The following is a 24,378-nucleotide window of genomic DNA, read 5'->3' as shown; positions in this document are numbered from 1 at the left end:
TGTGCAACATGAGCATGAATAAAAAAAAGAGAAATTTTGGTGGAGGGAGAAGACCAAGAACAACAAAAAAGAACTTGCATGCAATAAGATAAAAATGCAAAGGATATAGTTTTATATTAAATTAGTTACTTGTCTTTGGATAAGCTAAAAACTAACCACTATTTGCAAATAGATGTCCAGAAAAATGATGAAATAAAGAAGGAAATGTTGCTAAAAAAATTCTTCAAAAGGCATAAAAACCAAATTGTCAAAGAGAATGACAAGGAAGAGTAAGAAGTTGCTGTTGCACCTGAGCAAAAGAAGAAGGATAAAAACTTGTAGTTAAAAATGGAGAATGAAGTTATAGATGAGAAAGTAAATGATTAGGTAGTCTTTAAGCCAAATGAAAAACTAAAAACTAATTGTTAAATGTAGGAAAATGCAAAATGCAAAAAGAACAAATGTAACTTAGATGAGTTAGGATATTTTGAAGTTCTATTCTAGCTTAGATTTTTTCATATGGGAAGTGCTTCTACAAAATATCAAAGTTTATAACTAAATTTATAATAAGTTCTTCAAAGAAAAGTTTAAGAAAACTGATATATACATAAGCATTTTGAGCTATGTTCGAAAAGTAGTCTATAAGGTTTATCCATTATAAAGAGATAACTGTCAAGAAGCTAAAGCTTATTGATATAGTTTATAGCCAAAAATCATAACAAATACTATGAACTATTTACCATTAATTTATTTTAGTAACATTTAGTGGTGGGAGATAAGTCTAATTTAAGGTGAGGGCATTTGATAGAGCTTTTTGGAAGGTGAAGGCAGTAATGTTGAAAGAGAGTTAGAGATCAATTGCTTTCAAAAGCAATAGAATGTGATTTGGTTTATGAAAATCTCTCTTCTTCCCTCCTAGATTTTAGGTCCATTCTATTGGTAGCCACTTGAAATGTGATTTAATTCATTGTTAAATGCCATGCCATTAGAGGAGCAACTCATTCATATTCTTTCCTAATTAACAGTGACTATCAGCTCTAGCAGTGGTGGCAATGATCAATCACAGCTTGCACCAACAGTTTGCTTTGCCTTGGAGCAATAAAGATTCACTCTTAATCAAGGTGACCATCATATTCTTTTTTCTTCCTTTTTTTTCATGGTCATAAAGCTTCTTTGCAATTAAGCTTAACATCTATATTACCACTTCTTTTCTCCTATTTTTCTTTCTTTCTCCTGCTTCTATCTTTTATTTGCTTCTTCTTCTTCTTTTGTTTGTGTCTTGGCCCTAGAATTATTCTTTCTCTTGGATGATACTATTGTTCTAATCAATTTTTGCACAAATCAATTGTCAGCAAGAAAATTAAGGAGGCATTCCAGTTTTGTGAAATTTTATCACCCGTAAGACAAAAACTAGAGAATGTAAACAATAGATACTTCCAATGGATGGCATAAAAAATAGTCAAGGAATTATCTAGAAGGCAAGCTGGTTTTGAAGTGGCTATTGTGGTTATAGCACAAGAGCATAGAGGTGAGCACAACACTTGTTATTCTTGCTAAGCTATAAAAGAAACAGTAGAAGCAACTCTGAAAGCTTATCAAACTTCACAAATAGCATTAAATCATTGTCCATGTAAAAAAGAATGTACAAAATGACACTTCCAAACCCAAAAAATGTTATGATTGCACATAATTTACTATCTTTAGTCTTTAGCTTAACCAAAGAATAAGGACAACTAAAAGAACTAACAATATGGGTTTATAGACTCACAAATGGAAATATCATTCTTCTTTAGTTCCTTGTTTGGCCGGAAGATGGAGAGAGATCAAATGTACAAGCCCATTCAATTCCCTAAACGCTCAATTGCTATAGAGTGACATTTCTCTTCATTTCTTCTTCTCTTTGAGGCTCTTTTAGTTATGTTGTACACTAGATTTTAAAAGTGCATCTCAGATAACAAGTGTTTTTCATTAGTTGGAGATTCCAAGTTTAGGCATTTGGAGCTTGACATCTTAGAGTTTTTGGACTTACAACAAGAAAATCATTCATTTTAATTCTTTAACCCTAAACCCTATTTGAGCAACCTAGGGAGGGGATGCGCTCCATTAGCAATGTTCAACTCCACGACCCTTTTTGAAAGTGATTGATCATCTTGCCCAATTCTTTTGTAATTAGTTAATAAAGCACATAAGGAATGTACATACATGTTTGTTTTTTTGGTAAATTGAGTGGATAGGCTGACCCTTCTCTATCTTCTAACCTCAAAAATCCAACTTACACAACATGTAAGGCTAAAACAAAACCAACTTTAGCAATAGTTTACAAGCCACTATTTCTTACTAGGGTTTCTAGTATTATAGGCTACGGTTTAGGGTTTAAATTGAAATATTTAAATCCTAAAACCCAAACCTTATTAACTAAGTTCTTGTTTATTTAAGGAGCATATAAAGTTTTGCTAGAGATTGGTAATTAAAGATCAGAGCATATTCTAAGCATATGTATCCAAGGTAGAGATATTTCAGCTATAATATTTTTGAGGCATAACCCAACCTTGGGCATATATGGTCCTATGAATGAGGAATAGCTCTTTAGAGTACAAGGGACAAACTAGCTAATGGATAGTTCTCAATTGGTCATGTCTATGGATATACTAGTTATGTATAGATATGACCTAGTTATACCATAGTTATGACATTCATATGACCATAATTATGCCTTGATCTAATCTTCAGCAAAAAACTTGCTCTCTTCTCTCTTAAGCTAAACACCATGAACTCATTGGAATTTATAAATATGAAAACTCATATGCTAGAATATAAAACTCATATAGAACACAATTTTTTATGTATATATATATATTAGTTATAATATAAAAAACTAAGGTAACAAGCCTTATAGCCTCTAAATATTCCTGTATAAAGACTTTATTTAAAACTTCACATTGATTGATTGGTTTAAATGAAGGTATAATTTTAGTTGCAACAGACCATATAAAAGCAACACTTCTAAACATTTAACCCTCATTTCTTAGGGTTTGTTGGGTGCATGTGTTGATGCATAACATTGCCATGGCAATGCTTTTTTTCTAGGGCACTAGCTTCTAGCAATGTTCTTGATATCAATTTAGGACTTTTGTTTACCATAACTCATATTACTTTTAAAAATAATAAAATTATATTAAAGACTGTATTATATACCAGGACTTACCTTATAAACCCTAGAATTTGGAATTTAGATTTTACAGCATCTCAAATAATGAACCTAAACCCTAGAGCTTAGATAGAATATTCCTCCAAGACCATTTAGCAAATGAACTATATGTTGATGATGGTTGCAAGATAATTGATAGGTATTTCCCTAATAAAAAAAGAGTTTAGAAATTTATTTTTTAAGGTTTGACTTTTCTCTCTAGTTTTTTATAATATGGGCCAAAAGATCTTTATTTTATTCTTGTATAACTTTCACACATGTTTCCATGAAGAAGTAGTAGCTTCTAACCTTTGTGGAGGGTGAGTTCTAACACATAAAGATCCAACCATGGCCCTAAACCTTAAACCATAAACCCTAAATTGAGGTTGGCTTTCCTCACTAGTTTCGAGCACTATCACCAACTTATTAGAGCGATCAATCTATCACCATATTATGACTTCTAATGACTACAGTATTTTTTTATAGTCAAAACTACTTCACTCAATCACTAGATTCTTTATAAATATGTTAATATGTTTTCCATTATTACTGTTACATATGGTGAAAACTTTTCTCTTTTCACTTTCTTGTTTTTTTCTTCATTTTTTTTTCTCCCTTTGCTTTCACATTCTTCTTTTCTAGGATGTGTGTAAGTGACTAATTTTTCCATTTTACTTTAGTCATTTAACCACACCGTTAACCATTTGGAGGAGTCTCACTCATAACCTCCATAAATTCTATTCTTGATTTGGCCGCACAATAGCTCTGTGAATGGCATTTATGCCACTCAGCCTTTGCATTTGGTCCAAGTGCTCAACGTGTCTAATCCCATGACTAACACTTAAAGGTACCACTAACATATCAACCCATTACACTAAACCCATACCCATTCACCCTTGTCACATTGGTAGTTAAAGACCATTTGCATCATAGTCCTATCTTTCAAAGACTAGGGCCTCCATTCATGAGTTGTCATCCCTTAACCACACTTTAGCACCCTTAGAATGCCTAGAGATATAGGAAACATTTTTCCCTAATATCCCTTCTTAAATTCCCACTAAGTTCCTTTCTATCCACAATTGTGTTTGTCAACACTGCTATTGAGTTAGGGCCCAAAGGCCCAACCACTACATCCCATTAACCTTTGGAACTTTTTCACTATGTGACTGTATTCTTAGTCATACTACATAAGAGGATTGATCCTCTTTTTTTCTATAGTCTGGGACTTTGGGATGACATTTTAAAACACTATGACCCTATGTGAGCCTTATGGGTACTCTCTTTACTTTTTGCTTTTGGGTGCCCTAGCCATGTGACTAAAGCAAGATTTCAATGAGCCATGCTAAATTTCTAAGTAGGTAGTGCCACCCACACTTGGATTGGGAGCATTAACCATTCAATCTCCCAAGGGAGTTAATGCTACCTTTTGAACATTTTACCAAGTTACCCCATTTGTTTGTCTTTGTTCACTTTAGCTTTGGATTCTTTAATGGTTATATCATCACTCAGATATAACTTTCCTTGGTCATACTAACATTTCCTAGCTAAATTGGCTTCACTACTATACTTTTGGAGCTCACCAAACCCCTAGGATCTGGGAGACAATCGCTTTGGGCTTCCACCCTCGAACTTGGACTTGGACTCGGTCTCAGATTCGGATTTAATCTCGATCTTGGTCTAGGTCTTGGTCGTAGTCTCGGTCTCGGTCTCAGTCTTAATCTCAATCTCAACCTCGGCCTTAGTCTCGGTCTCGATCTCAATCTTAGTCTCAATCTCAACTTCGGCCTTAGTCTAGATCTCGGTCTTGGTTTTGGCCTTAACCTCGGACTTGACTTTGGACTCCATCTCGGGTCCATCTCGGATCAATATTGGACTCCATTTCAGTCTCTAGCTCGGGTCCATATCAAACTCCATCTTGAACTCCTTCTCGGGCTATTTTTCGGACTCCATCTCGGACTCTTTCTTGAACTCCATTTTAGACTCTTTCTCGTGTTCCTTTTGCAAAACTCATTCATTAATTGCTTTGTGCTTATTCCTCAAACACTTTGATCAGGGTTTCACTCTTGCTCTCGACTTTCCAAGTTGAAGCTTTTGGTCCAAACATGTTATATTTGTTAGATTTCCACTTCAACCACTATTATGTGGCACCCTTTTCGCTCCACTTTGGGGTTTAAGGATTTGTGTCTCACAATATGGTACTAAGAAAAGCACAAGTGTAAACTTTAATTTTCATTTTGAGATTATGCTAACTCTTCTCTTTTGAGAACTCATGCATTTCCTAATTTTAATCTCATGGTTTCTAAGTTTTCTTTATATCATGTCACTCCATTTATTATTATAATTAGTTTGAGTCATTAATTTTCTGCCCATCTATCATTCAGTATGCAATCATTATAGTTACCTAATTCACATTTCATCATATTTCTCATTATATATTTATTTATATAGGAATATCTTTATATGTGTCAATGGTCTTAAATAATCTCTCTAAATCCTAGGGCTTATATTGGGAACTAGAATTTAGGGTTTAGACTAGGTTTTTATTTATTCCAATAGTTTTGAAAAAAAGATTACCCCTTAAAAACATTAACCTTTAAATTGTAAATCCTAAAGTTCCTAATATTTTAAGGAGATTGTTTAAGAGTATTCACCCAAGGTATATATTGTCAAAATATATCTAAATAAATAAATGTATATTTGATAAAATATGAATTAGGTATAGTGAGTACTAAATATAGTGTAGTGAGTGGATTCATGGGCAGAAAGTTAGTTTAAATTGTTCCGATTGATTATGATAGTGAATGGAGTGATGTAATGTAGAGAAAATTTAAAATTCACACCTTTTAATCAATTGTTTATATCTATAATTTAAGTATCCATACCAAGCAGCCACAAACTCCCTTAAAAGATACATTCTGGAAATTTGTGGTTGTGAACGCCCTAGATCAAAGCCAGCTAATAGGCAGCGCACTCCCCTATCTGGTCAGGATTCCATCCACCTAAACAAGCTTTTCTCTAGATAAATTAAAAATATATGTTATTCTAGATGATAACTCTCATTTAGATTTACAAACCTAACTACTCTATTGCCCTAAAACTCTATGCCATCCATTTAATATTCCAAATAAAATAATGAACTAGAGCACAAAACGGAATTTTAAGGGTTATGACCCTAAACCCAAAACCCTCTCTATCTTTTGGATTAAAAAATTTATAAATATAAAATTCAATTTACTACATCTACCTTAGGTTTCCTATTTCTAAACCCTAAATCCTAAACTCTTTTTTTATTGGAGTTATCTCACTATCTTTTGTACATTTGCTAAATGGTCTTGAAGGAATAATTTATCTAAACCCTAAGGTTTATGGTGGTTTTATATAATCTCAAACCTAAACAGACTAAAAACCCTAAACCTAAATACGTGAATTGGCAATTTTTAACATATAGTACCTTGGCTAAATGAGATTTAGGCCAAAATCACCAATTCATGCAATAATACTGTTGAAAAGCCTTTAGAAAACAAATATAATCTTCTTGATATAGTCATTGGTAAGGGCCCAAGAAAAATAACTTCTTTCATACCTAACTTTTGAGGTTAAAACATCCCTCTATAGTGTAGATAATGTCTAAGGACTATTTCGAATAAGGAAAATGTTCAAAAGAACATAACACAATTAATGGTTATTTGTTAAAAAGAAATACTAAGAACAGAAGATATATAGCCACTTTCATGCATACTAGAAAAGCCTTTAGAAAACAAATCTAATATTCTTGACCCTGTCATTGATAAGGGCTTAAGAAAAATAACCTCTTTCGTATGCAACTTTTGAGGTTAAAATATCCCTTTGCAACATAGCTAATGTCCAAGGATTTTTTTGAATAAGGAGAAAAATCAAAAGAACATAATTTCCTTGACATAGTTAATAGTTATTCATTAGAAAAAACACTAAGAACAAAAGACAAATAGCACCTTCTATCCATTTAGATAGCACCTTCTATCCATCATTCACTAGAGACTTAATCCCTTGGGCCTTATCTATTGCCCTCACGACATCAAACACCACCTCCTGGTGTTCTAGAGTGTTTAGGTGTCACAATGATAGCCTCTTTGGCAATGAGCATTCCCTTTTACAACATTTACTTACTATATCGGCACATAAGCAATTTATCCCCCCATAAGGGTATATCTAACTTCCTTATACCATTAAGAAGTCTTGGGTAGTTACGTGCTACCAGTTTAACCGATTATTTTGCACCTTTTGCTTAGTTGCCTCACAATTGTCAAGTCCTAAAACTCATTGCTTGTGCTTCCACACCTCCATTATTATCTTGGTCACCACACTCCAATTGCATGCCTTCCAGCTTAGGATATGCCATTCCCATTTCCATTGGGATTCCCTTAGCAAGGGGTTCTCATGAACCCACCAACATAACCTCAAAGTATAACACCTTGGCACATTTGGTGTCTCCACACCATCGGCTCCACGAGCCTACCTTTATGACACTTGCACTCGTGTTTCAGTCTTTTGCCAAGACTAACACAGTCATTTCTCATGCCAACTATTCGTTAGCACTTCATCATAGTGTTCTCACACAACTTTGCACCAAAGTTGCTTTCTTTTGGGAACACCTTTCCCACGACTTTAGTATGGCACATTTTGCCACTCATGAGATACCTACTGTTCTCATACTTGGATCTTATGATCCCCCCCCCCATCTTTCATGGGGTACAACACACCTCAGTCCAAATGTTTCCATCAATCCTTTAGGATTATTCTTTGACTCTATTTGAGTCATCCAGCTTTTTGGACTTTATCATCCGACGACCCATGAGGTCCTACTTTTGAGGTGCCAACTCACTGGAATATAACTTCTTGTATTTAGGTCTTGCTCACAAGGACCATCTTTGCAAGTGTTACTTCGACACTTGATTTGTTCTCTTGGGGCAACCTTTTGCCCCTTGGGACCACTTGTCCATGTGATGAGAATACCAACTCATCTTCTGAGTACACCCCTAACTCCTTGGGTTGTTCCAACATTTATTAGAGGTAGCCCCGGCTACCATTTCAAGGATTGTGTCCTCTTCTGTATTTGACCTCCCATGGTCATCAATTCCGGTCTCAAATTATGAGCACTAGCCTCAACTATATGAAGGTAATCTTGTGACTCCTTTATTATTTTGGAGTCTTCATCTTTCCCATGATCCCAACTATAGTTGTTTACCACAACTACATTAGCCAGTCTGCTGAGTCAAACACTCATCTGGATCACATCCTTAACTCAATGAGGAAAACTTTACACTATTCCCAAGATCCCAAAGTCGTTCCATTATTGGCCCTTTTTTATCCACCACCTCACCTACCAATTCACACATAAACTATAGTGGAGAGCTATGTCTTCCCGACTTGCTACTCCTCACAAATAGGCCCACTTCTAGGACCTTCCAATGCCAACACCAGTGGTGATATACTTGAGCACCAATAAAAGTTAGATTAAGGAACAGCTCTGATACCAAGTTGTAAGCGACTAATTTTTCCATTCTATTCTAGTCACTTAACCACACCTCCAACCACTTAGAGGAGTCTCATTCACAACCTCCATAAGTCCCATTCAGGACTTGGGGCTTGCTAGCCCCGAGAATGGCATCCATGCCACTCAACCTTTGCACTTGGTCCAAGTGCTCCACATGTCTGATCCCATGACCGACACCCCAGGGTACCGCCGACATATGAGCCCGTTATGCTAAGCCACGCTCATTCACCTTAGTCACATCAGTGGTCTAACACCACCTGCATTGCAATCCCATCTCTCCAAGACTGGGCCATTCGCCCATGAGTGGTCATCTCAAATCCACTCCTTAGCATCCTTAGGATGCTCGTAGACATGGAGAATAGCCTTCCCCAATATCTCCATTCCGGTCTCCACCAAGTCCCTTTCTGTCCTTGGCCATATTCGCCAACACTGCCACTGGATCAAGGCCCATGGGCCCGACCACTAAATCCCACTGTCCTCTAGGACTTCCTCACTGTGTGACTGTGTTCTTGGTCACCACACCAGAGGGCTACTCCTCTTCCTTTCCACAGACTGGGACTTTGGGACAACATTTCGAAACACCGTGGCCCTACGCGGGCCTTATGGGTACTCTCCCCGCCTTCTGCCTTTAGGTGCTCTAGCCATAAGCTTAGAGCAAGGTTCTATTGAGCCACGCCAGGTATCCAAGTAGGTAGTGCCACCCACACTTGGATTGGGAGCATCGGCCATTCGATCTCCCAGGGGAACTAGAGCCGGCTCTTGAACATTTCACCAAGCTACCCCACTTGACAGTCCGTATTCACTCTAGCCTTGGATCTCCTAATGGTTATCCCGTCACCCAACACCTGGGCACAGCCTTCCTGGGCCAAACTGGCCTTTCCTGGCCAAACTGGCTCCACTGGAGTCCTCTCCCTACTATACTTTTGGAGCTCACCAAACCCCCTAAGGTCTAGGAGACGAACGCTTTGGGCTTTCACCCTCTCAAACTCAAACTCAGACTTGGACTCAGACTCAGACTCGGACTCGGGCTTGGGCTCGGTCTCGGCCTTGGTCCCGGTCTCGGTCTCGGTCCTGGTCTTGGTCTTGCTCTCGGTCTCGACTTCAGACTCCATCTCGGGTCCTTATTGGACTCCATTTCGGGTCCATCTTGGACTCTATCTTGGACTCCATCTCGGTCCATCTTGGACTCCATCTCGGGTCCATCTCGAACTCCATCTCGGGTCCATCTTGGACTCCATCTCGGGTCCATCTCGGGTCCATCTTGGACTCAATCTCGGGTCCATCTTGGACTCCATCTGGGGTCCATCTCGGGTCCACCTCGGACTCCACCTCGAACTCCACCTTGGACTCCATCTCGGACTCCACCTCAGACTCCATCTTGAACACTTCCACGTGTCATGTTTCAGTCCTCTTGTGTCCCCTTTTCTAGAGACTCACTCATGGCTCGCCTCGTGCTTGTTTCTCGAGCCCTTCGTTAGGAGTTCCACTCCCACTCTCGACCTTTTCAAGTCAGAGCTTTTAGTCCAAACATGTTACGCTCGTTTGGCTTTCGCTTCGGCCACTACCACATGGTGCCCTTTTGGCTCCACTTTGGGGCCTAGGGATTTTGTGTCTCACAAAAAGCTCCTCAAGAATGGTTCTGCTTACTAAAGCTTGACATTTGGAAGACATATTGTCTGTCCGACTTTGGTTCCATCATTTACAACTTGGACAAATAAGTTTCTTGTCTTTGCTTCTGGTTTTTTGGTCTCTAATTTTGTTTTGGGCTGTTGGTTTTTTACAGAATAGAAATACCTGATAGATATCTCTTTGAAAAGGAGAAATGGCTGGAGGTTTTGGAGTAGCTCTTAGCTTCAGACGATTTAGCTATTCTTCAAACAAAATGTAGAGATTATATTTGCAAGGGTAAGCTTTTTCACTGCATTGTTTTACTTCACATGTTTTTGTAGAAACAACTAAGCTTGTTGTACTTATTGTTGACATTGAATCAACCAAGCATCAAAAGAAATTTGACTTTTTATAGTACTTTTTTACAGTGGCTTCCAAGGATGGCAAGCACACTATTAAGGTTGACCACTACATCAACCATTGTCAAGTGTTTTTGGATATTTCCTATATGATCCTAGATTACAAGTTTTCCTTGGCATTCACTACAAGTAGATTTTTAGTTCATTATTACTATTTTTGCTATTTCTTCTATTCTTAAATTCTTTTTTTCAGCATGGACGAAGACACTGCCTAAAAACGGTAAAACAAATCATTGATATGTTATGCAATGCAATCACAAAGTGCCAGAAAGCAAAGGTCAAAAAACTTATTTCTGAAATATTAAATCTTAACAACATAGATCACACTGGTCAAGTACCCTTGGTTGTGGCTTGTGCAGTAGGTGATCAAGTTATTATTAAACTGTTACTACAAAAAGGGGTAAACAAAGACTTTAAAAGTTTTCAAAATGGCTTTTTTTCACATCTGTTAATGCTTTTGGCTTTACAAATGCTTTTGGAATGTTCCTGTACTTTAAGGTAGTCAAGCATCGCTTGCCATTCAGTCTTATTGAAAACTTCTCATTAGCACCAGCATTGGTTGGTATAAATGACACTGCAGATAACATGTTGCACACCATGGGTTTCATGGATGAAAACAAAAAATAAACTATGAAGAAGCATATGTGGGAGTTAAAGTGAGTTTTTGAACAAATTCTAAATGCCTCTAACTATGACAAGCCCAACGATTTACAACAGTCAGTAACTACTCAGGAGATGGCGAATTTCCTACTAGCACTAGGAGGTTCATAAGACTAGGAAAACTTGGAAAACTTAAAAATCTATTAAAGTAGCAAGATGTTTTAGTTGTTAGTAATTAAAGACCATGTACTACTTTAGATACCTAAAGCCAATATTTAAAAACTAATCTATAAGGCTCATCCGTTATAAAAAGATAACCGTTAGGAATCTGAAGCATCATTAACTATTTACTATTACCTTATTCCCTAGCTGCAAGAGATAAGGTTTAGGGCAAGGGTATTTCATAGAGTTTGTTAGAAGGCCAGGGCAACAGTGTTGGAAGGGAGCTAGAGATCGGCCACTTGCAAGATTTAACCTACATTTCAGGCATTTAGATGGGTAAGACCCCCAATCATATAGATAGGAAGGCTGCATTTTTTTAAGACACAATGGTGAAAAGGGATGCTTATTAAGGGTCTTTTTCTCAACTTTTGTTTGTGGCATCTACTTAAAGATGCACAAAGCCACCGATCAAGATCCTAAATAGAAAGCTCAAACACCCCTCATCACTACTTTTTTTCAAAAATGCACAACAGTGAAAGAGTTTTTGGTCTTTGGTTTAAAACTTAGTTACTCATCTTTGGCAATTTTTTAGTGATGCACAAAGTCACCTCGGCCAAGGAGGATGTCGACACATTTAGTGATGCAGATGAGTGGCAGTGTCTTGAGGATGGAGATGACAAGCCATACGTGTGCAAGCTCGAGAACGTCCTTACACACCCCCTGAAGGGATTTTGTGACAAGCAATTTTTCGACAAAGCATCTTTAAATCAGCATAGAATCAGATTCCATAACCGTGAAATCGTAAGTTTTTTGTATGTTTTTTTTTCTTTTCAATACTTTTCTTTTCTAGTTGACAATGCTAAAATCTGGAAATGGACATGGGAGGAAGAGTAAGCAAGAGTCCTCTTCCAAGAAATACCAGGTAAAGAATTTTTGTTCTTCAAAACTTACATTCAAATTTTTCTGCAAATTTTTATTATGCAGACTTTAGAAGACCAAGTGCAGCTTCACAATGAAGTGTTGCCACGTAGACTGGAGAACGAAAAGTTGAAGCTTCTGAACATGAAGTATAACCATATCAAAGATGAAGACACCCGGAAAATTAAAATCCTGCAAGATCTAAAAACATGGAAAAAGCACTACACCAATTTAATGCTGGAAAATGACAAAAAGAAGCAAAATAGGCAACTACATGCTACTCAACGTGAACAGGAACTGGTAATTTTCTTGTTGTCTAAAGTATTTTTACTTTGTTATTCCTGCAGAGAAAAAGGAAACAGGAAATAAGGAAGAAAAAAGAAGAACAGAAGAAGAAAAAGATTAAGCATGAGGACAACCACTGTCAGGATGAAGAGGTGAAGCAAGAAATTTTTTAACCATCTTGTCTTAAACGGAGCTAATTGACAGTATAAAGTATAACTTTTTTCAAATTCTTGTGGAATAAAGTTGTGGCACCATAATTGAACCCAAGAAAAAGAGAAAATCTGGACTGCAAAGGTCCAAGCCAATCAAAGTTATTGATCTTCAGATTGTTCTTTAAAAATGAATGCTGCTGTGGGCTTCGGGAAGTCGTATGCTTCGGACAAAAGCTTTGCTGACCAAGGGCCTGCCCTACCGTTTCTTCTGCAACTCTTGCGGCTTTTTGCTGAGATGCTCGTTACCATGTAAATCCATGTACAAAGTGATCCATCGAGCGCCTACAGTCGCAAAATCTCACAGTCGCGATGGTGACCAACTTTTTCGTCACTAGCAAACGGCTGTCTGTCTCCTTTGATCCTCTTGTTTCTGTCCCTGCCGGCGCTAGCAAAACCCGGATAGCACCACAAACGGGCTAGATCTCCTGGAATCCAACTCGTGCGCTTTGCACGCGGCCCAGGCCCCGCGCTCCATATCGTTGTGAGCTTTACACGCATTGAGCAGAGCCGTCCACGCGCTTATATGGGGCCGCACTGGCATGCTCGCGATCAGCTCCTCGGCCTCGTCGATCCAACCAGCCCGGCAAAAGAGATCCACCAAGCAGCCAAAGTGAGCCGGGACAGCCTCAACCTGGTAGTCTTCCACCATGCCCGAGTAAAACTCTCTCGCTCGATCCAGGAGTCCGAGGTGGCTGCAAGCAAACAGCGCGCACAGCAGCGTCACGCCGTCCGGCCGCGTCCCACTCAGCTCCATTCTCTCGTAGAGCTTGAGAGCATCGGTGGCATGGCCGTGCTGGGCATAAGCACCGATCAGCGAGTTCCATGTCGCCACCGTTGTAGTCTTCATCCCCTGGAACACCGCTTCCGCCTCTGCGAACTTCCCACACTTGCCGTACATGTTTACCACGGCCGTCGCTACAAAAACATCCGTGACCATCGTCGTCCCCTCCACAAGCCTGTGAATCTTCCGGCCTTCGGCGAGGTTCTCGACGCTGGTGCACGCGTCCAGAGCACAGACGAGAGCCACCGCGTCTGGCCTGACGCCTTCCACGACCATTTCCCTGTAGAGATCCAGAGCCCTGCCACCGTAGCCGTGTTCTACCATCCCCATGATCATGCAAGTCCAGCTGACGACGCTCCGCCTCTTCATTCTCTCAAACACCGCGACGGAGTCCTCCAGGCTAAACTTGTTGTAGGCTGTTATCAGAGTGTTGCCGACTTGTTCGTCCTGTTCCAGGCCCTGATCCGCAAGCTCTTGATGGATTTCCCTGAGCTGTTCTATGCTGGAGCAAGCCGGAAGCAGGCTCAAGTACGTGACGGAGTTTGGCTGAAGCCCCGCTTTCTTCATTCGCCTGTACAGATCTACGGCCTCTTTGCAATGCCCGAGTTGGGAACAAGCCGTAAGCATTGCGTTCCATGTCACGTCACTTCGCTGTTTCATCCCCTCAAATACAGCCCTGGCATCTTCCACACTGCCGCACTTCCCGTACATGTTGAGCAGCGCAGTCTCGAGAACGACCCCAGGTGTGATTCTACTGTCCACAATTTGTCTGTGGACCTGTCTGCCATCTTCGAGGGACTCCCGGCTGTTGAATGCCCCCAGAATAACTGTGAATGTCACCGAGTCGGGAGCTACGCCCATTCTCTTGAAAAGCTCGAAGGCTTCTTTCCTGCGTCCCTGTTGAATGTAAACTGACATGAGAGCATTCCACGAGATCACGTCCCGGAAAGCAATCCTGTCAAACACTCTCTTTGCATCGCTCAAGCTCCCACACTTCCCAAACATGTTCACCAGTGCATTTCCAACGAATTTGTCCCTCTCGAGCCCTGCAGAGACAACGTCCTGGTGAATAAGCCGTCCGCTTTCAAGAGTGCAAGCGTGTAAAACGTTGAGAAAAGTTACCCTGTCCGGCTTCAAGTTCATGTCATAGTAAAGCTCTAGCGCCTCCGAGAAGTGCCCGTTCTGGGCATATGCGGCAATCATCACGTTCCAGCAGACAACATTCTTCACAGGGATCCGGTCGAAAATCTTCCTGGCTTCTTCAGCACTGCCGCATCTGCCATACATGTTCATGAGCGCAGAGTCAAGGATCAAGCTAGACTCCAGCCCACTCTCAAAAAAACGCGAATGAAACTGCTTACCTTCTTCCAAACTCCCCACCAAGGAGCAAGCAGTAGCAGCTGTAACGAAGGTGACTCTGTCTGCGCGGATTCCGTGAACATCAACCATCTGCTTGAACAATTCCAGAGCCTGATCTCCAAACCCATTGTTGCAGTAGGCACCCAGCATGAGGTTCCACGAAAAGCAGCTGCTTCTCTTTATCGAGTTGAAGACGTCTCTGGCTTCTTCCACACTCCCACACTTGCCGTACATCTCCACCAGCGTGTTGTCCACTGCCTTGAGCTGCCCGTTCGCGACAAGGTGCCGGTGGATGCGCCTGACGTCGTCGAGAGACTTGTGATCCCCCGCTTGCCGGAGAAGTGATGCGTACGTAGCCGAATCGATCTCCATGCTTTGCTCGTCTAGCAAATCGAGAGCACTCTGGAGCTGCTTCAAACAACCCATCTTGCTGCTGCTGGTAGCTCTGGCTGTCGAAGATGGTGGTGACTTTCTTACGATGTTACTTGCCCATTTCCGCATCAGCAGGATGTCTACTTGCTTGAACCATAGGCTAGATAAAAAGAAGAGAGAGAAACAATGTGGTCATTTTACCCAAACTCCAAACTCAAGATGTTTACCAAGATTTTCTCAAGATTTTCTAGTTGTCGGTCTCTTCCTCGGCCTGTGCAGCAGGCAAAAAGTATGTATCCAGTTGCCAGTATTTCTCTCGGACCCCTTCCCAGGTCTTCTCGTCCAGGCAGCTCCTCACTGGCAAAGGAATGAACTGAGTGGTGAGACCGATCTGTGCAAGTTCCAACGCCACCAGCTGACAGTAAACAACGTGAAAGAACGCATTGTGTCCGCACAGACCATTGAAGTAGGAGTAGATTCCTCCAGGCTTCAAGAGTTTTGGTAGCTGGGAGTGGAACTCTCGCATATCTTCGTAGTACTCCCCGTAAGTGTCAAAGAAAATCCCTGTGTAACAAGATTTTTAGCTGCAAGTAATGCGAGATGGAACTTACCATCATACTGTCCCAGCTCGGAAATAACATCTTGCCATCGCCCGAAGACAATTCGAACGTTCGCCTTCTCTTTCCAGCCTGTGGAGATCATTCGAGCGTAAACATCTGGATGCGCTTCGATGATCGTGTGAGACGATGGATTGTAGCTCTGGATCGCAGTGTCGACGAGTCCCATGCCAAAGCCGACGTTGAGAATGTCGTCACCACCGCAGCAAACCGCCTTAGCGTGAGCTTCCATAAGAGGTCTCTCCCACGCCATCATAACGCCCTCACTCTCCTCGTTCACCAGCTTTCCTTCACTAAAACTTAGCCGAGCTTCCAAGTAGTCCTTGTTGGAAAATTCGCTGTTCTTGGTGGTTTGTCTCGAGGCCGCTCCAAGCACGAGCTCAGCTTTCACGCCTTCAAGGAAAAGGAAAGAAATATATCGATCACATTGCCAGGGAAATCGCAAAATCGAGCAAGAAATCCATGGAAACAAGAAAAACTAGGGAAGAACAATACCGAGGGAGATCGCAAAATCGAGCAAGAAATCCATGAAAACAAGAAAATCTAGGGTGGCATCGAGAAGCATGATCACATTGGGAGGGAAATCGCAAAATCGAGCAAGAAAAACCTAGGGAAGAGCAATACCGGCATCAAGAAGGATGTCGTAGCAATCCTGGTGACCCGCGTCCATGGCATAATCTCCAGCGCAGCGTCCGGATCGATCCAACGCGTTCCAGGGAGCGCCGGCATTCAAGAGAACACGCACTACCTCGGAATGCCCAGCTTTTGCCGCGGCGATGAGCGGCGTGAGACCTGTAGATGGATTCGCGTAGCTCGCATCCCCGCCGGCTCGAATCAGCTCTCGCAGCTCCGTGGCATCGCCCCGCGCCGCGGTATCGAGCAGCGCATCCATAATCTCTCGCGAATGAAACAACTCTACCTAGGGTTCTTGGAGGGGATGAGATGTTTTTGAAAAAAATTTGGATGATACATTTGAGCGAGACCTCGATCACTCTTCCATGGCGATTGCCGCTGGTGCTGGCTCCGGCGCTGGCGATCCTTCGGTAGTGGAATCAGCTGGCTTGGGAGGCAGTGGCGTCGGCGGCAGCCCTCGACCCTTGTTGCGCTTCCGGGGCCGCGACTGGCATCGCAAATCGATCGATTGGAGGCCTCAACCAGTGAATCTAGAAAGAAGAAAAGGAGCTTACATTGCCAAACGAGTGCCTGAATCGCTTCCCTTTGGCTGTGCGCTTGTCGCCCCTTCCACAGTAGACTGTTTCCATCAATCGTCAATCGATCAGATAGAGAGAGAGCATTGTAGAGCAAGAACGAACCAGATGGATAACACGAAATAGATGGAACGCAAGCGAGCTGTGCCGGCCGCGTTGGCGCGTGAATTGCCAGGGCGCTGGAGCTGCCAGCGAGGAATGCTGCTCGATTAGACGCCATGGCCGTGGCCATCGCTGGAACCTCCAAATTCCAATCCCTTGTCTTGTGAGAAATTCCTCATCCAATCCATTAGAAATTATTTCTCATTAAGCACTATGAGCTACACAAGAGGAGATCTCACACAAGTGGTCAGGATGGCCGAGTGGTCTAAGGCGCCAGACTCAAGTTCTGGTCCTCTTACGAGGGCGTGGGTTCGAACCCCACTTCTGACAAATATGATTTTTTTTTCACGTTTAAAGTTTTGTTTAATCTCACTAATGCATTGTGTCTCCCACTTCCTTTCTCTGCAATGAATCAAGCAATCCAGTCATACATTTATAATCTCAATGCAAGTCTCCCCAAGATCAAAAGAACAGCAATTGTGAGAGCTCAAGACACTTCCAAGCCCATTTTGGCTGGATCAAGGTAATGAAATGCATTGTCAACTCTTTCCTTGATTGAAAGATCTCCCCGTACTCGTGTAAAGATCACAAAAGCCAATCTCTAGTTCTGGACAACGGTATGCGTGAAGAGAGAAGTATCAATTTGATTTCTCAAAGAGTTCCTCTTTTTTGCTAGATCTGAGGATGTTTTCAAAAGCTCCAGCCCGATTTCTACTAATCTCAGGTGAGTGGTAGCTCTTCCCAAAAGATACTGCTCATGCCAATCGACTTCTCTGCATAAGATTTGACAGGTTTTTGGGGCTGGCATCACTCACAAGGCCGGACGATGTTGTCCCGTCCTTGATGCTGAGCTTGGGAGGGAGCTGGATGACCGCAAACTTAAGCCTGGAGTTTATCAATCTTCCATTGGTGTGGACGACCGCTCTTTGCAGCGCTTGCATCGCCGGGGCTTCTATGCTCGCCAACGATTGCTACGATCACAGCAATGGGACCGACGCCCTCAACAAGCGAGAGTCAGCGCTCGAGAGTGGCCAATTGGAAGTAGCTCACGTAAGAATATTATAGTCACATTCATTAAGAATTCTAATAGCAGTTTGATTCGTCAAGGTTGCATTGGCTAGTGGATGTATCTATGGCGCCGCTTTGCTGGGAGCTTGTTACTTGGAGACTCTAAATGCGAGGCTTTTGGTCGCCACCTCGGCTTTGATAACTTTCATCTATACACCTTTGTTCAAGAAGGTGACGATAGTGAAGAATTTGGTGGTGGCAGCTGTGGTAGCGAGCTCTATTCTCGCTGGAGGCTTGGCAATCACAGGTGAATTGATAGATCACACAAGGATCTTTTCAAGTCATAATATGAAATACATCTCTTTTGTAGGAGATGCTGCAAGTTTTCCGATGAGAACTTACGCCTCCACTCTCTACCTCTTCTTCTCGATTTTGGGGCGTGAGATTCTCATGGACGTGAAAGATGTGGATGGGGATCGAGTCACAGGTGTGAGAACTCTCCCGGTTATGTTTGGAAGGAAGCTTGGGATAGTTTTATCCGGAGCATGCTCGCTGGGAGCAAATATTTTCCTGGTAAAATGGTTTTAATTACCACAAAGTAAAAATGCTCTAACCAGAGATAATATGTATGCAGGCAAAGCTTTTGTGGTCCAACTCTTCACACTTTGTGTTGCTCATTGCGATGGTGAACTCGTTTCCAATGCATTTTAAGCTGCTTAAACTACTCATGTTTAGCAATGGCGATGCTAATGTGGAAAGCTTGGTCAAGCTGGATACAAAGTTTACTATGGCATTTGGTCTCTTCCTCCTCGCCATAGCAGTATAAAGTAATTCAATTAACTAATGTTGTAAGAGAGATCCACAAACTTTATCGGTCAGCTTGAGCGCAAAGCAGAACATTGAGATCGAGTAGAGCAACAAAGCTCTAGAACTCTATATGTGTGACTGACCAGGTCTGACCATTTTGTTTGAAGCTCAGAGATAAGGCCAAGAAACTAGCCTTGATGGTTTCTCTTCATCTATGCAATGGAACATCAGCCTGTTCTGAAACAATTGAATTTTCACAGTGGAATCTTCGTCAGTCGATCCAATTTGTCTTTGTATAAACAAAGGTGAATATAAGGAGAAGGAAAGGAAAAGAGAAACACGACAGGTTAGTCGCTCTCGGTTCTTCCACAGCAGCAAATGCATTAGTAGACTGTGGTGGCTTCCTTATGTCTCGCAAAGATCCTTCTTAAATGACAACATACTCAGAAGAAAGGCCTTTTTCTCTCAGGATCTCCGCAAGACTTGAGGAAACCACCACAGTCTACGATTCTAATACACTTGAAAACATATTCGTTGTAAGTCTTGCAGTGATTTGCTGCAATACACTTCACTTCAATCTTCTTATATAGCAGTCTCTCTGTGAGATCAACGATAACATACTCACTTTCTTCTCTTCTTTTCCTTCAGTTCAGTCGCTTCCACAAGACCACTGTGGTGGCCTCTTCAAGTCTTAGACAGATCCCTGTTGTATGTGCTTTGAAACAAATAGCCAGTCGCAGAATACACAAAGCTACCTGTTAGAGAGGTCCACAACTTTTTCGCTCAGCTTTGAGCACATTTGAGCGCAGTGTCTTGCTTCGCGCTGAAGGATCGAATCCACTGTTCCACGGCACAGTTTTCCAAAGCAAGAAGTGCACTCCCGGACGAGTAACTCCCTGGCTTTGCTGCTGTTCCCGTTATGTTGTGCGAAGACTGTTAGCAAAGTAAGCAAGCCTTCGTAGCCTGGAGCTGTGAAGGAAAGAGCCTCCATGATAGCTTCCCATGACGGAGGCGCCTGCCTCGTTATAAACTTCTCAAACTCCTCTCGGTTTAGAAGGTAGACTTCGTATGCTTTGTAGTACGAGGCCCGCATCCAGTGCTTGTGCCGCTGAGCATCCGGACCTTTCCATCTGCTTATCATCTTCTCTACCGTGCATGCCATCTCGCTCACTTCGAACAAGTCCAAGTTGCTCGGCTCCTCGAGCATCTTTTCCATCTTGATACCAGAGTTTACGAGATCCCGGTTCTCGGAATGGAGCTTCGACTCGAAGTGGCACCTCTCGCAAGCGCACTCAAATCCCCAGCGAGACTCTGTCTGCCTGCTTCTCACGTCCCACGGCATGAAAGGATCCAGGTATGCCAAGGTAACTTCGTCGCCCGCTTTCAAGTCCCTTGCCGCTCTCACGAGCGAGGCAGATCCCACGGCCTTCTGTGTGGCGCTCGGACAACACGAATGGTTGGCAAAGGCCGTGAGAATCCACAGCCCGGATAGAAACTCGCGTCGCCGCTCTAGTCCTATCACCCGCTCGAACTTGTACCCATAATCGATGGAAGTCTTCCTTGCGCAAGCCGGAATGTCGATGAATCCGATCCTCTGCTGCCAGTTTGTATTCGGCTTGAAGAGATTCAGCTCTGGAATCTCATCGGACTCTACAAGTGATACCAGCTGCTCCAAACTTCTACCCGAGGCCATGCAGTTTCGGACCATCTGTGCAAGAAGATCACTCTCTGCCGGGAGTTTTTCTGAGTCGTGCATAGCAGACAAGGGGTGGCAAAAGAAAAAAACGTCCCCGGCCTTTACATCCTGTGTTGCAAACAGTCCCCTTCCTTTCCCATCTGGAGACATGCCGATTCTCACAGCACCGACAAATTCTCCACACTCGGGCGTGGATTTTCCCGACTCCCTGCTCAAGTAGTACTCGTCCAGATCGAAAAGTCCCTGCTCGCTATGCTCTAAGAACCTCCTACATCTTTCCATCTCCCTAGAAGTATCGTCCGCCAGACCAGACGACTCAAAGCATTCTAGAGCTGCTCGATAGTCATGAAGTTTCAAGAGAGCTCTTGCTTTCCTCAGCAGATTCTCGGAGGAGAATGGACCCTCCGGCTGGAGTTTCAGTGCCATCTCGGCATCCTCGAGAGCCTTGTCGAGAAGTCCTGCTCGCAGCCAAGCCTCTGATCGATAAGACAGCGCTGCAATCCTGTCTCCCTTCTCAGAACTCTCGTGAACAAAGTTGGTGAAGAGATGCGCTGCGCGAATGTACTCATGGTTTTCCAAAGCAACCATCGCGATTTTCCACGGGTCTTCGTCACTGCCTTCCAGTTCTATTCCCGAGATCTCTAGCGAAGCTGGGTTGAGCACCTCGATGCATGGAACACCATCCTTGGCGAAGGAGACCACGGGATCCCTGATACCCACCGTCGCATCTCTTGGAAACCACTGCCGAGCTTCCTTTTCCGTCCACCAGGAGCTCGCGAAGTTGCAAAGGAAGAGGTAGTAGCGGAAGCTCTGCTCGTCTTCCACGACGTGAACAATGATCCCTTCCCTGACCTCGGCATCGATGCACAGCTTCCCCTGGAGCAATCTCCCAGAAAAATGCTGCTTCGTGAGATCCTTCCCGCGAGCTTCCCTGATCTCGGCCAGCGAAATCGGTTCCAATCCAAGAACACTGCTGTGTGATCGTGGAGAGCGCTGGCATTGATAGCTTTGAAAGAATGGAAGAAGAGCGCTAGACTTACCAGATCGTATCAACGCCCTGACATTCTGGATGGATCGCCTCGCAGCGCTCCACAGCGCCATCCAGGAATCACTTGCCCTAAAATTTGATCGATCCAGCATAGACTATTTGCCATGCCCGCCAAATGCTCGATTCCAGTCTGTTCTTCGATCGATCCAGCTACGCGCAGCTCTTGAGACAATGCCGCGATCTGGACGACTGCCGCCGGCTCGAGGCCAGCGTGCTGGGCAGCGAGCACCGCCGCGATCTCTTCCTCCGAAACCTGATCATCGAAATGTATGGCAGATGCGGCAGCGTGCGCAACGCCAAGCGCGCATTCGACGAGATCGCGATCCCAAACGTCTTCTCCGCCAACATCCTCATCGCCGCCTATGCCCGCGCTGGGAATCTCGCTGGCGCTCGCGGCGTCTTCGATGGAATGAGAGAGAGGAACGTTGTAACCTGGAACGAAGTAATCACTGCATATTCCCACTGTGGCATGGTCGACGAGGCCTGGATGCTGTTTCAACGGATGCCCACGCGCGACGTTGTGTCGTGGACGGTCATGATCACAGCGTTTGCCATTGCCGGGGACTGTGAGAGCGCGAGGTCTGTGTTTGATACCATGCCTCATAGAACTATCGTTTCATCAAATGCTATTCTCACTGCCTATGTAGAGAATGGATCGTTTTACGAGGCGATTGATTTCTTTGATCGAATGGAAGAAAGGAATCTTCTCACATGGACGGCGATCGTCACAGCACTTGCCCAAAGAGGGCATTTGGACAAAGCAAAGAGTTTCTTTGATCGAATGCCGCAACGCAGCTTGATCGCCTGGAATGCCGTGATTGTTGGCTACTGTCGCGAGCCCGAGCGATTGGACGAGGCCAGGGAGCTTTTCGATGCTATGCCGGAGAGGGATTGTGTGTCTTGTAATGCAATGATCGGCATCTATGGCGATAGAGGAGACATCGCTCAAGCAAGAACGATATTCTCGCAATTCCGGGGCGAGGAAAGTGTGTCTCTGAGCACGGCGATGGTCGTGGCATATTCGCACAATGGGCATTTGCTTGAGGCTAGGAATGTGTTTGATAGAGCGCTGGAAAAGGATATAGTGTTGTGGAATGCAATGCTTTGTGGATACGCACACAATAGTTGTTTAGATCAAGCACGGAGTTTTCTTAGCATAATGCCCGAGTATAACACGGCCACCTGGAATATTCTAATAACCGCAAATGCCCGGGAGAGAGATGTTTCGTTAGCCAGGGAAGTTTTTGACAAAATGCCTGTCGAAAAGAATGTAGTGACATGGAATGCATTGCTAGGCGCTCTCTCTCAAAATGGCCTCTGTCAAGAGGCACTGAGGCTTTTTCGGCTTATGGATCTGGAGGGAATGCCCTTCAATGAAGTGACTCTAGTCACAGCACTAGATTCCTGCGTGGAGATTGAAGATGCGAGAATCCTCCACGACTGTATAAATGGAAAAGGCTACGGTTGTAGTGTTTTGGTAGGAAATGCGCTTGTAAGTTTGTATTCTAGATGTGGGTCTCTAGAAGATGTGAAGTGTGCTTTCGATGCGATGCCCACCCATAGCATATCATCGTGGAATACCATGATCGTTGCATATAGCCGGAATGGACATATAGATCTAGCAAAGACAATGTTCCAGCAAATGCCACAGAGGAATATCCTTTCGTTGAATTCGATGGTCTCGGCATATGCCCAAAACGGCCATAGTGACTTGGCAATTGAATTAAAGTCCAGCCAATTTGATGAAGTGACACTAGCGGCATTGGTTGATGCGTGTGCTAGCTTGAGTGACCCTTTGGAGGGGAGACTAATCCACAGAGAGGCCGTCAAAGCGGGGCTCCAGGCGGATCTAACGGTCAGGAACTCGCTGATCAACATGTACGGCAAATGCGGCAGCGTGCGGGAGGCCGCGACTGTCATGGAGACAATGACGTGCCGTGACGTGCTAACCTGGAATGCCATGCTGACGGCCTATTGCCAGAACAGCATGATCCCAAGTGGACTGGAGATGTTGCTGGTGATGAGGATGGAGGGGATCGAGCCGGATACCACCACGCATTCCATCGTACTGTCGGCATTTAGCCACGCTGGCATGGTGGAAGATGCCTGCGCGTACGTGGCTGGATTTGCCGGGCATTTGGACTCCGACCACTACATGTGCGTGGTGGATCTCCTCGGCCGCGCTGGCATACTCGATATGGCGTGGATGCTGATTCAGCAGGCGCCACGTCAGAAAGGGGACGATCCCTTGCTGCCTTGGACAACGCTCCTTGCGGCGTGTAGAATGCACGGGGATGGGAAGACTGGCTTAAACGCCGCAAAGAATGCGATTAGTTTAAACCCTTGTAAATCATCGCCCTACATTCTCGCCTCCTCAACCATGTGGTGATATCAATCCTTATGCTTTATTGTGGGTGCTATGAGGCCGTGTAAGCAATATCTGTGAGATCAAATATTTACATTCTCTGGTGTGTATC

General features: G+C 43.4%; 5 protein-coding genes and 1 non-coding gene across 10 annotated transcripts; 3 read left to right on the top strand and 3 right to left on the bottom strand.

Annotated features, from left to right (window-relative positions):
* Window positions 1–12,847: 12,847 nt before the first annotated feature.
* On the bottom strand, window positions 12,848–16,955 carry LOC9643807 (pentatricopeptide repeat-containing protein At3g12770). 5 transcript variants are annotated; one of them, XM_024688851.1, is made up of 4 exons: window positions 16,657–16,955; window positions 16,027–16,425; window positions 15,643–15,979; window positions 15,470–15,575 (listed from the first exon to the last, which is right to left on the bottom strand). In XM_024688851.1, exons 1-3 carry the CDS (start codon window positions 16,922–16,924, stop codon window positions 15,663–15,665), a joined length of 984 nt encoding a protein of 327 aa, XP_024544619.1. In that variant the 5' UTR covers window positions 16,925–16,955; the 3' UTR covers window positions 15,470–15,575; window positions 15,643–15,662. The 5 variants fall into 5 exon arrangements, with proteins under 5 accessions (XP_024544616.1, XP_024544617.1, XP_024544618.1 ...); XM_002983596.2 differs by lacking the exon at window positions 15,470–15,575 and having other exon boundaries at window positions 15,581–15,979; XM_024688848.1 differs by lacking the exons at window positions 16,027–16,425; window positions 16,657–16,955 and having other exon boundaries at window positions 12,848–15,575; window positions 15,643–15,755.
* Window positions 16,956–16,960: 5 nt separating this feature from the next.
* Window positions 16,961–17,512, bottom strand: LOC112351283 (30S ribosomal protein S31, chloroplastic-like). Its single transcript, XM_024688852.1, has 3 exons — window positions 17,346–17,512; window positions 17,220–17,284; window positions 16,961–17,152 (listed from the first exon to the last, which is right to left on the bottom strand). Exons 1-3 carry the CDS (start codon window positions 17,470–17,472, stop codon window positions 17,021–17,023), a joined length of 324 nt encoding a protein of 107 aa, XP_024544620.1. The 5' UTR covers window positions 17,473–17,512; the 3' UTR covers window positions 16,961–17,020.
* A 76-nt stretch (window positions 17,513–17,588) lies between these two features.
* TRNAL-CAA lies at window positions 17,589–17,672 on the top strand. The gene has a single exon. It is a non-coding gene; the product is annotated as a tRNA-Leu (tRNA).
* A 273-nt stretch (window positions 17,673–17,945) lies between these two features.
* LOC112351281 (chlorophyll synthase, chloroplastic-like) lies at window positions 17,946–19,228 on the top strand. The gene is made up of 6 exons (XM_024688846.1): window positions 17,946–17,959; window positions 18,019–18,066; window positions 18,134–18,392; window positions 18,450–18,657; window positions 18,721–18,923; window positions 18,985–19,228. The coding sequence occupies exons 3-6, from the start codon at window positions 18,186–18,188 to the stop codon at window positions 19,174–19,176; spliced, it is 810 nt and encodes a 269-aa protein (XP_024544614.1). The 5' UTR covers window positions 17,946–17,959; window positions 18,019–18,066; window positions 18,134–18,185; the 3' UTR covers window positions 19,177–19,228.
* Window positions 19,229–19,694: 466 nt separating this feature from the next.
* Window positions 19,695–22,505, bottom strand: LOC112351246. Its single transcript, XM_024688744.1, has 3 exons — window positions 22,005–22,505; window positions 21,894–21,940; window positions 19,695–21,823 (listed from the first exon to the last, which is right to left on the bottom strand). Exons 1-3 carry the CDS (start codon window positions 22,503–22,505, stop codon window positions 19,909–19,911), a joined length of 2,463 nt encoding a protein of 820 aa, XP_024544512.1. The 3' UTR covers window positions 19,695–19,908.
* An 84-nt stretch (window positions 22,506–22,589) lies between these two features.
* Window positions 22,590–24,290, top strand: LOC9643988 (pentatricopeptide repeat-containing protein At4g02750). Its single transcript, XM_024688743.1, has one exon. It carries the CDS (start codon window positions 22,590–22,592, stop codon window positions 24,288–24,290), a length of 1,701 nt encoding a protein of 566 aa, XP_024544511.1.
* The last annotated feature ends 88 nt before the right edge of the window (window positions 24,291–24,378 follow it).

The sequence above is a fragment of the Selaginella moellendorffii genome, unplaced genomic scaffold (assembly GCF_000143415.4).
Source record: "Selaginella moellendorffii unplaced genomic scaffold, v1.0 SELMOscaffold_59, whole genome shotgun sequence".
NCBI lineage: Eukaryota > Viridiplantae > Streptophyta > Lycopodiopsida > Selaginellales > Selaginellaceae > Selaginella > Selaginella moellendorffii.
Note: the sequence above shows the minus strand (reverse complement) of the source record. Positions and strands in the feature narration are given on the sequence as shown.

Coding starts and splice junctions, on each gene's coding strand:
- LOC112351283 (XM_024688852.1), bottom strand. CDS start 17,472: ATGGCCACGGCCATGGCGTCTAATCGAGCAGCATTCCTCGCTGGCAGC. Junction 17,285..17,345: donor TATTTCGTGTTATCCATCTG/GTTCGTTCTTGC, acceptor TGATGGAAACAG/TCTACTGTGGAAGGGGCGAC. Junction 17,153..17,219: donor TCAGGCACTCGTTTGGCAAT/GTAAGCTCCTTT, acceptor TTGCGATGCCAG/TCGCGGCCCCGGAAGCGCAA.
- LOC112351246 (XM_024688744.1), bottom strand. CDS start 22,505: ATGAGGCATGGTATCAAACACAGACCTCGCGCTCTCACAGTCCCCGGC. Junction 21,941..22,004: donor TCGAGCATTTGGCGGGCATG/GCAAATAGTCTA, acceptor GGCGCTGTGGAG/CGCTGCGAGGCGATCCATCC. Junction 21,824..21,893: donor CAGGGCGTTGATACGATCTG/GTAAGTCTAGCG, acceptor ATCACACAGCAG/TGTTCTTGGATTGGAACCGA.
- LOC9643807 (XM_024688848.1), bottom strand. CDS start 15,544: ATGCGGAAATGGGCAAGTAACATCGTAAGAAAGTCACCACCATCTTCG.
- LOC9643988 (XM_024688743.1), top strand. CDS start 22,590: ATGGAAGAAAGGAATCTTCTCACATGGACGGCGATCGTCACAGCACTT.
- LOC112351281 (XM_024688846.1), top strand. CDS start 18,186: ATGCTGAGCTTGGGAGGGAGCTGGATGACCGCAAACTTAAGCCTGGAG. Junction 18,393..18,449: donor GCCAATTGGAAGTAGCTCAC/GTAAGAATATTA, acceptor TGATTCGTCAAG/GTTGCATTGGCTAGTGGATG. Junction 18,924..18,984: donor TGGGAGCAAATATTTTCCTG/GTAAAATGGTTT, acceptor ATATGTATGCAG/GCAAAGCTTTTGTGGTCCAA.